This window comes from Mercenaria mercenaria, unplaced genomic scaffold (assembly GCF_021730395.1).
Source record: "Mercenaria mercenaria strain notata unplaced genomic scaffold, MADL_Memer_1 contig_3912, whole genome shotgun sequence".
Lineage (NCBI taxonomy): Eukaryota > Metazoa > Mollusca > Bivalvia > Venerida > Veneridae > Mercenaria > Mercenaria mercenaria.
This window is the reverse complement of record NW_026462099.1, coordinates 6,828-16,562: the sequence shown is the minus strand read 5'-3', so window position 1 is coordinate 16,562 and position 9,735 is coordinate 6,828. Positions and strand designations below refer to the sequence as shown.

The window sequence follows — 9,735 nt, the reverse complement described above, 5'->3', positions numbered from 1 at the left end:
TCTTGTTTACAGCTATTTGGCTTTGAGCACTTCATTTTATTATAAGTTTCATAAGCACACACTGGGGCCCGAAAAAAAAACAAACATAAAACTAAAAAGATGTTTCATAGTATAAAACCCCCATATGGAACGCTTCTTCCCAAATTGTAAATTTTTACTTCCCAGAGGGACTTATAGAAAAGGAACCCCATGAATTGATAACAGTTATTTTTTCTTTTAATTTAAAAGCACCTAATGTTTAAAAACAGAAACAAAAAATAAAACTCGTAAAAAAATATAAAGAGATTCCCCTTTTTAATCACAGTGTACAAGTTTACCTGTGCACCACATTTAAAATTTCCTGGTTTATCACAACTTATGAATTTTTCCAAAATTTTTCCCAAAAAATTCATGTTTCTTTAGCACTTCTGGGTCAGCCCAAACTTGTGGGCAGACCAACAACAAAAACAAAATTTCTTTGGGTACCCTGTAATATTATAAACGAGTACTTGTTTCGCTTAAACAATTTTTGCCCTCAGCAAAAGGACATCTCTAAATTTTTATACGTAAAAAAATCCCGGATGAAGAATATTACAAAAACACAAAAAAGTAAACCTTTTACCTTCTAAATCATCATCCCCTTTTAGCAAAAAAATTTCCAAAAAATTGAAACACTAACATTTAGTTTTTTGATTTCAATCTTTTTATCAATTTTGGCCCCGATACCCCTTTCAATGACATTTTCACTGCTTCAAGGGAAAAATTTTTCCGCATTGGCGAGGTTTTTATTTTCTCAGCTTTCTGTTTTCCTGCGATCTTTTTGACGCTTTTCTTTCTTTATCCTCTGTAACCTGCAATATTGGAACAGAAAGATTTAGCTTCAGTAGATAATTGCAAGAAGTACACAGAAAGACATTAATCATTGGAAGATCATTGAAAAGTCATCTAGTACACTACAACTAAAAACATTTTCTATTGGTGAGGACATCAAAACACAGTATCATTTTAAATGTTGTAGACTGATTAAATAACAATTCCATTAGAAGCCTAGACATCCGAGATGAACAAGTTGGTGAATACTAATCAATATGAGACAAAGTTACATGAAAACATGACACATACTCATCTTCTGTGAGAGGATTGAATTTAGCTGGATCCTCTGGATATGCCTGTAATAAGACAAAAATTGTAACAATATATAAACACATGGCATGTTACTCTCAAAGCAAATGAAAATTTCATTACACCAGGATACTTAAAGAAGTCAGAGGGCAGATCAGGGCATTGTTTTCATTTTTGGTTAATGGGTTGTATGTTTTGGGCTGATTTTTACCACTTAGCATAAACATTTATTTCACCAAAATAGCTTCACTGTTAACAACTAAACATAAAGTGAAGACCTCCTAGTAGACATGCAAGTATTCATTAAGAGGTTTCTACACTTAAACTAGAATGTGTCTGTAGGACACAGGGTGTGCCCCCCACTGGTACATTTGTCATAAATGAGGGCCAATAATTCAAATGTTTGCAGTCTTAATGGGGTATAGCCTCAACAATCATTTTATGAAAAGGATTCATTATTCTAGACCCTTTACTTTATGAGCTATGAGCATCACAAACAAAAAATCCACTACTTTGGTTATTTCACGGGCCATAACTCTGTAATAAGAGCGAAGATTCTCAAGAGGAATGCCAAGTGTGCAAGTTCACATCACGATAAAGACTCCAGCAAGGTTTCTTGAATTTACATCCGATACTTTTTGAGCTAGGCACATAATTAGGTGAAAAAGTGCATTTTTTTACTATTTCAGGGGCCATAACTTTAAAAATTGGGGGTGGAGCCAGCCAAAAAATTAGAGGTGTGCAAGTTTATATCATGATAAAGACTTATGCAAGTTTTCAACCATTTATGTTAAATACTTTTTGAGCTAGGTGCATCACAAGGTGAAAATGTGTATTTTTGACTATTTCAGGGGCTGTAACTCTAAAAATAGGGGGCGGACCCAAATGAAAAATAGGAGGTGCGCCAGTTCATATCATGATTAAGACTCATGCAAGTTTTTCATGAATCTATATCAAATACTTTTGAGCTAGGCATGTCACAAGGTGAAAATGTGCATTTTTGACTATTTCAGGGGCCATAACTCTGAAAATAGGGGGCCGACCCAAATGAAAAATAGGAGGTGCGCAAGTTTATATCATGATTAAGACTCATGCAAGGTTTCATGAATCTATATCAAACACTTTTTGAGCTAGGCGTGTCACAAGGTGAAAATGCGCATTTTTTACTATTTCAGGGGCCATAACTCTGACAATAGGGGGCAAAGCCAGATGAAAAATAGGAGGTGCATAAGTTTATATCATAATCAAGACTCATGTAAGGTTTCATGTATCTATATCAAATACTTTTTGAGCTAGGCATGTCACAAGGTGAAAATGTGCATTTTTGACTATTTCAGGGGCCATAACTCTAAAAATAGGGGGTGGAGCCAGATGAAAAATAGGAGGTGCGCAAGTTCATATCATGATTAAGACTCATGCAAGGTTTCATCAATTTATATCAAATACTTTTTGAGCTAGGCGTGTCACAAGGTGAAAATGTGCATTTTTTACTATTTCAGGGGCCATAACTCTGAAAATAGGGGGCGGAGCCAGATGAAAAATAGAAGGTGCGCAAGTTCATATCATGATAAACATTCATGCAAGGTTTCATCAATTTGTATCAAATACTTTTCGAGCTAGGCGCGTCACGAACTTCGGACGGACGGACGGATGCACGGACAAGACCAAATCTATATGCCCCCACCACTCATGGGGGGGCACAAAAATGCCAAATGTCCATAATTTGTGTTTCATCTATTAAAGTTATATTAAACTTCACAGATACAGTGCAATAACTCCTGCCATACCTTTCTGCAAGCTGGACAAAGACCGTTTTCATCAGTTCTTATCCTATGCCAACAGAATCTGCAAATCTGAAATAAAAACATTACAATATCCAAATATTCTATTCTCCAACAACAATATATGAATGTATTAGAGTATAAAAATTTACACATAACAGTAAAACTGCAGTTAATAAAAGGGCTTATTAATCAGGCAAAAAGTAACAATTTTTACTATTTAATAAAAACATCCTAACCCTAGATGCTGGTAAGAAAGATAAAATAACTGACTTACATACAAATATATGTAGTTACATTACCAATATAGCAAGAGTTTACACCTTCAAAGCGATTAATCAAATCAGCCGCGCCATGAGAAAACCAACATAGTGGCTTTGCGACCAGCATGGATCCAGACCAGCATGCACATATGCGCAGTCTGGTCAGGATCCATGCTGTTCGCTTTCAAAGCTTATTTCAATTAGAGAAACCATTAGCGAACAGCATGGATCCTGACCAGACTGCGCAGATGCGCAGGCTGGTCTGGATCCATGCTGGTCGCAAAGGCACTATGTTGGTTTTCTCATGGCACGGCTCAAATTATGGTCAAGTAAAAGATTTGTTCAAAACTTTAACATCTCATTATTTACACTTACTTGTGTTCTCATAACTCTCAATACAACTTAGATTTTCACTGACTGTTTTAAAAATTTGATGGGTTATTTCAAGATTTATAAGTATAGACTTGATAAACATACTTTGCCTAAGGAACGATATAAAATAGAATATTTATTGTAATATATTTGTGAAAGATTTGTTTCAACAATTATCCATTTAGAGCCCTTTGCCTATCCTTGTTGCGCAACTAATATCAGTTGGAATAAATTCAGAAGCTAGACACAGTTTTAAACTTGATTTTAGGTCACATTGTTGAAACATGCCCATATCTACAAACTAGAAATCATACTGAATAAAAAGAAATTCTCATCTATTAAAAAAATTTCATAAGGATCTAACACTATGTAATGGGTCTTTTCATTCCGTAAATCTCTAACAGAATATACGAAAAGTAAAATCTTAACTTAAATGTGACTGGCCACCTCTCAAGCAACCTTCAGGCAGATCGAAGAACAAAACAATTAAAAAAGATAGGAGGAAAGCCACTGAAAACTTACCTGATATCCACATGTGCATGGGAAGAAATTAATATCATCAATTTCCAATGGTTCCATACATAGGGGGCACTGAAATAATAAACATTAATCAACTTTATTTCCTGATGAATATCTTCTAACACAGGCAAAGTAAGACTAAATTTATGTTAATTCAACTTGCTTATTTAAAAACATACAGACAAGTGTAAGATATACTGCCATAAATGATGAAGTATTTTTATAATACTGAACATCTCAAAATATTTTTTCTCTTTACATATAAGGTAAAACAGAATAACAAGAGACAAGTAGGGCAGAATCTGCCTCCCTTATTAATGATGTGAGTAACAATTTCAACTAGTAAGAGTTTACGTAACATGTACAAGGTCTACTTGTTAAAGGAGTATTGATTTGCAATGTCGAATAGTATTTAGTTTGTACACTGTAGAATGGTCATGTGAAAATATAAAAGACACAGTTATTGATCTGCATGCACCTCTCTTGTGTAATTTAACATTATTCTTTTTTATTGATTTTTATAGGTGCACAGAAGCAGCAGACTAAAGCAGTTCTATTTACAAGAGCCAGAGAATATACATTAACATTAAATAAATTGCTTTATAAAAATAACTTTCCTAAACAACCTTTTGCATGCAACATCATTACATGTACTAATTGTTTACATTTAACCATCCTGAATAGATCCAAAGAAGTTCTTGTACATAAAAAGGTTTTTGCCATAAATAACAATTATGTATAGGTCACATAGTTGGCTTCCAGCTTTTGACGGTGGAAGACACAGTGTCCCTGAAGGCACTATTTCAGGCCCAAGCTGATACCTGGGTAGAATCATCCGCAATATGAAGCCGGCTTTGATGCTTCCACACATGAAAATTCTACATGTCAAGGCAGTTTCCAACCAACAGTGGTTACAGGCTGTGACTATAATTGCTCAACCATATGAACTATCAGTTCTACACATGAAAAAAAGGTCTTACCCATAAATACCAATGGTTACAATTAAATGATTATGTACAGGTTTCAAATTACCTCAATCTGTTCATCATTTCCTGACATGACTGTTTTTTCTCTCTAGCGTAGAATCTCACGTCTGAAAAACAATATACTTCAAATGACTTATCTAATCTTGTAAATTTTGAGTAAATATAAATTAGAACTGTGCGATAATTAAACAATCAGCTGCTAAAACATACAATTTACCTAAAATATGGAGACTGCAAGAGTTTCGTGAGCTTAGCTCAAGTCCAAAGCAAAATAATTCATTGTTTACTTAATATAACTACCACTTGTTTAAACAAGAGGGTCATGATGACCCTGAATCGCTCACCTGAGTGATATGAGCCACATGTTTAAAATGCCAAACTGATGCTAAAATATAAGAAAGTAGGTCAGTAGGCCATATTCAATTATTCATGGTCACTGAAAGTCAGTTTTAAAATCGGTGTCCAAAACTGTACATGTCATCCAAATTTCAAGGCTGTATCTTAAAAATAAGAAAGTAGGTCAATGTCACAGTCAGGTGACCCCTAATCACTTGGGGTCATCAGGTAATTATAATCAAATAGTCTATGAAATATGATCTGATAATTTTTAAGAATTTATTCCTATATAACTCATATAACAAGTGACCCCCAGGGCGGGGCCTCTTTTCACCCCAGTGGAATAATTCGAACAATCTTATTAGACATCCACTAGGCAATGCGACATACCAAATATCAATGGCCTAGGCCTTGAACTTTCACACAAGAAGATATTTTTTCCCTATATAAGTCTACGTTAAATTTGGGACCCCCAGGGTACGGGCTCTTTTCACCCCAGTGGCATAATTTGAACAATTCTGGTAGAGGACCACAAGGCAATGCTACATACCAAATATCAAAGGCCTAGGTATTGTGGTTTTAGGCAAGAAGATTTTTTGTTTAAAGTTTTTTTCCTATATGTCTATGTAAAACTTGGGACCCCCAGGGTGGGGCCTCTTTTCACCCCAGGGGAATAATTTGAACAATCTTGTTAAACATCCACAAGGCAATGCAACATACCAAATATCAAATGCATAGGCCTTGCAGTTTCAGACAAGAAGATTTTTAAGTTTTTCCAATATATGTCTATGTAAAATTTGAGACCCCCCAGGGCAGGGCCTCTTTTCACTCCAGGGTTATAATTTGAACAATTCTGGTAGAGGACCACAAGGCAATGCTACATACCAAATATCAAAGGCATAGGTCTTGTGGTTTCAGACAAGAAGATTTTTAAAGTTTTTTTCCTATATAAGTCTATGTAAAACTCGGGGCCTCTTTTCACCCCAGGGGCATAATTTGAACAATCTCCTTAGAGGACCATTAGATGATGTCACAAGCCAAATATCAAGGATCTACGCCTTGCGGTTTTGGACAAGAAGACTTTTAAAGTTTTTCCTCGGAGTTCTACATGCAATTCAATTCTCTGAATAATTTTGAAAGGGGACCACCCAAGGATCATTCCTGTGAAGTTTGATGTTATTCTGTCCAGTGGTTTTCAAGAAGATTTTTTTTAGAAAATGTTGACGGACGGACAACGGACACTGAGCAGTCATAAAAGCTCACCATGAGCCTTTGGCTCAGGTGAGCTAAAAACACATATAAAATAGGCCACTCTTGAAACATAATAAAAAAGATTTATTTGAAAATCATTTTCTATCACTAACAGTAATGCACGAGTTTCAAAATGATTCATATAATAGAAGTCTCATAACCTCCGTCATTTGTGCATTTGTTATGGAATTTGAAAATGATCCATTTTCAAAGTATTTAGACCAGAGTGAACAAATTACCTTAACTGTGAATACATACAGGGAATTTCATGTAAACCCCATATCTAGCGTCCTTCGTATACAAAACAGGAATCTGGTACGTAAAAGTACCTGGGACGTATTTTAGCCCATTACATAATTCTGAACGAGTGCTCTTATCGTTGATGAAATAATCACAATCTGAATCTTTCATTAAATTTGGAAATTTCACCATTTTTAATAAATGCCAAGATCTGTCCGGATGGGACTGCGATAAGTATAAAGTGCCATTTACATTACATGGCGCATACCTGTCAATGTCACCCCCCCGTTGGCTTGCTATTTTTTTCGAGGGGGAATTTTTTTTAAATAGGGGGAAAAACACTATTTTGAGAGGGGAATGGGGCCGATATTCAGCCCCAAATTTTGCAAAAACTGGAGCACTGAAATGAGAATATGTCTTAAATGATGCCACCAAAACTATAAAGAAATAGGATCAGTTAAGTTACTGGGTGGTAGCCAGAACTACTTGTAAAGTATCGACTACCCCCACACATCTACATGCTTTAAGTGACTGTGAGCCTACTATTGATCATCACTTACATATAAATAAGCATAACATAGCTTTCCTATTAATGAAATGTTATATATCTAAATCATTATCATCTATAATTAGATCATTTCTCATCAAAAGGAAAGGAAGTGTCTAGGGGTACGGATCCGTACCTCTAGAATCTGATTCTAGAGGTACGGATCCGTACCTCTAGACAAGCCTGTTAGGGGTTTTCTAGGGGTACGGACCTCCGTTTTTCTAGAGATTAAGGGTCATTTACATTTCAAATTTTGTTTAAAATGGAAGAACAAATAACATTTCATCAGAATTCACCTTAAACTTGGATCTAAATGGTTTACAGAAAACAACGCTCATCCGATTTGTTACATTTTCTTTCGGAACGTAAATAACCGAGGAACACCAAATAAATCACGAGGATTCGAACTGGCAGAAAAATATAAAGATTAAACAAAATAATGTTAAATAAATTATGTTGGGAAAAATATTTTAAATTGATAATTAACCCTTAGTGTATTTATGTTTTTCACACATTTGGTAGCCATGACGAGATACATGGGACATTTTCACAAACAGTTTCTTTTCGCTCAATTGATTACTAAGCAATCAGTTCCGTGCCGATTGTCATTATACCTTGTTAAATAACAACATAAATTGGTGCATATTATCATGCCAAATTTATTTATTTATTTTTGCTGAATTTCAAATAGAAGTCATTTAAGGAATAGATTCATTCATTAATCTAGCTTTTATCAACAGTTTATTTGACAACAATCTAAATCGATAGGAACTGTGTGTATTCATTTGGAGTTCCTCGGTTATTTAGGTTTTGAAAGAGAAGGTAAACAATCGGGTGAACGCTGGTATCTGTAAACCAATTAGATCCAAGTTTTAAGTGAAGACTGGTAAAGACTTATTTGTTATTTCATTTTCAACAAAATTTAAGATGTAAATAACTATAAATCTCTAGAAAAGGGAGGTCCGTACCCCTAGAAAACCCCTAACAGGCTTGTCTAGAGGTACGGATCCGTACCTCTAGAATCAGATTCTAGAGGTACGGATCCGTACCCCTAGACACTTCCAAAAGGAAAATGGGTGTGTGCCCTTGTTCACAACTGCAACAAAAATTATCTCCTTTGAATTTAATGTTGAGGATACAGAACTCCTGTAATAACTTTAGAATAAAGATGGTCGCTGACCTAATAATTTAGTGCTATTTAAAACCAGAATATGAAATATTATGTCAAAATTTTCGCCGTCCTTCACAAGCTGTTTAGACTGAAAATCGGGTTTAGACATGGTAAACTCCCAATGTATTTTCCGGCTTGGAGTAATCATATAAGTAGTTTCTGTAAAACCGAACGTTAGCTAACATCTTATGGATGTATATAAGGCAAAAATATATTTCTTAATAACAACAGACAGCTTACAATGCAGAAATTTTCTGAAGTATTATACCGACGACAGAATCGTAGATTTGTGCGCAACAAATTCACGCATCGAATGCCCGGATGTCACACTCACGAGATTGAGGACAGATACTACTAAATTACAACCATGAATTACTTGATCAATGACCACTAAATTTAGCGCATCAAGTCAGTGTCTTAGGATGTTAAACAGAAAAAATAAAGCGAATATATGTCAATGAGGCAGTTTCAAGGGTTCCGGTAACCGGATATCTAGACATTCACCTCAATAACTCAGTGGTATAGTAACGGAAAACATATTATCTGAATGTCAATTTATATCTGATAACACGAAATATTTTCTTGTTATCAATTTAGGAAGTAGCAACGTGAAATTTTAAAAACTAACCAGTAAATCAGATAATTAAGTGTATAACTATCTATTTTATAAGAACATGGTGCTATTTCAACTATTTATTATAACTATTAACTTTTTTTATTTATGTTTTGTGGGTATATATAATATTATTAAAATATGTCTTAAAATTTTACAGCAGCTATTTAATAGATTACATTATTTTTAATTAACCGATTGCTCTTAATTTTGTCATAATATGGTAGATGACAGATGTGGGTTTGGTACTGTGTATGACCCTTTCAGACCCTTTTTCTCCATTCTACACCTTTCTTTCGGCGGGTCTAGTGTAAGTACTCTTACTAAGGGGACTAGGTTTTGTCATGCACTTGTCACAAAAACCCGACTGTCAACTACTAATTTTTATCTGTTTTACTCCTATCTTTTTATGCATGTATCATATGTTTATTCCCAGGGGAGAAAACATGTCAGTAATATATATTTACTGTAACAGTGCTACTTAACTTACCTTACCACTTTTATGCTTGCTTTAAGTGTTTTCCCTTACAGCTGCTTTTAGTTTGTTATTACTTT

At 34.8% G+C, this 9,735-nt stretch overlaps 1 protein-coding gene across 1 annotated transcript; it reads right to left on the bottom strand.

Moving 5' to 3' along the window:
- Positions 1-772: 772 nt before the first annotated feature.
- On the bottom strand, positions 773-8,911 carry LOC128553517 (CCR4-NOT transcription complex subunit 4-like). The gene is made up of 6 exons (XM_053534697.1): positions 8,808-8,911; positions 5,069-5,129; positions 4,040-4,108; positions 2,889-2,954; positions 1,102-1,148; positions 773-830 (listed from the first exon to the last, which is right to left on the bottom strand). The coding sequence occupies exons 2-6, from the start codon at positions 5,093-5,095 to the stop codon at positions 773-775; spliced, it is 267 nt and encodes an 88-aa protein (XP_053390672.1). The 5' UTR covers positions 5,096-5,129; positions 8,808-8,911.
- Between the last annotated feature and the right edge of the window lie 824 nt (positions 8,912-9,735).

What these genes read in the sequence shown, in the direction of transcription:
- LOC128553517 (XM_053534697.1), bottom strand. Translation starts at nt 5,095, where the DNA reads ATGTCAGGAAATGATGAACAGATTGAG. An exon ending in TTTGTCCAGCTTGCAGAAAG is followed by an intron (nt 1,149 to 2,888) that starts GTATGGCAGGAG and finishes GTCTTATTACAG; the next exon opens with GCATATCCAGAGGATCCAGC. An exon ending in AATCCTCTCACAGAAGATGA is followed by an intron (nt 831 to 1,101) that starts GTATGTGTCATG and finishes CCAATATTGCAG; the next exon opens with GTTACAGAGGATAAAGAAAG.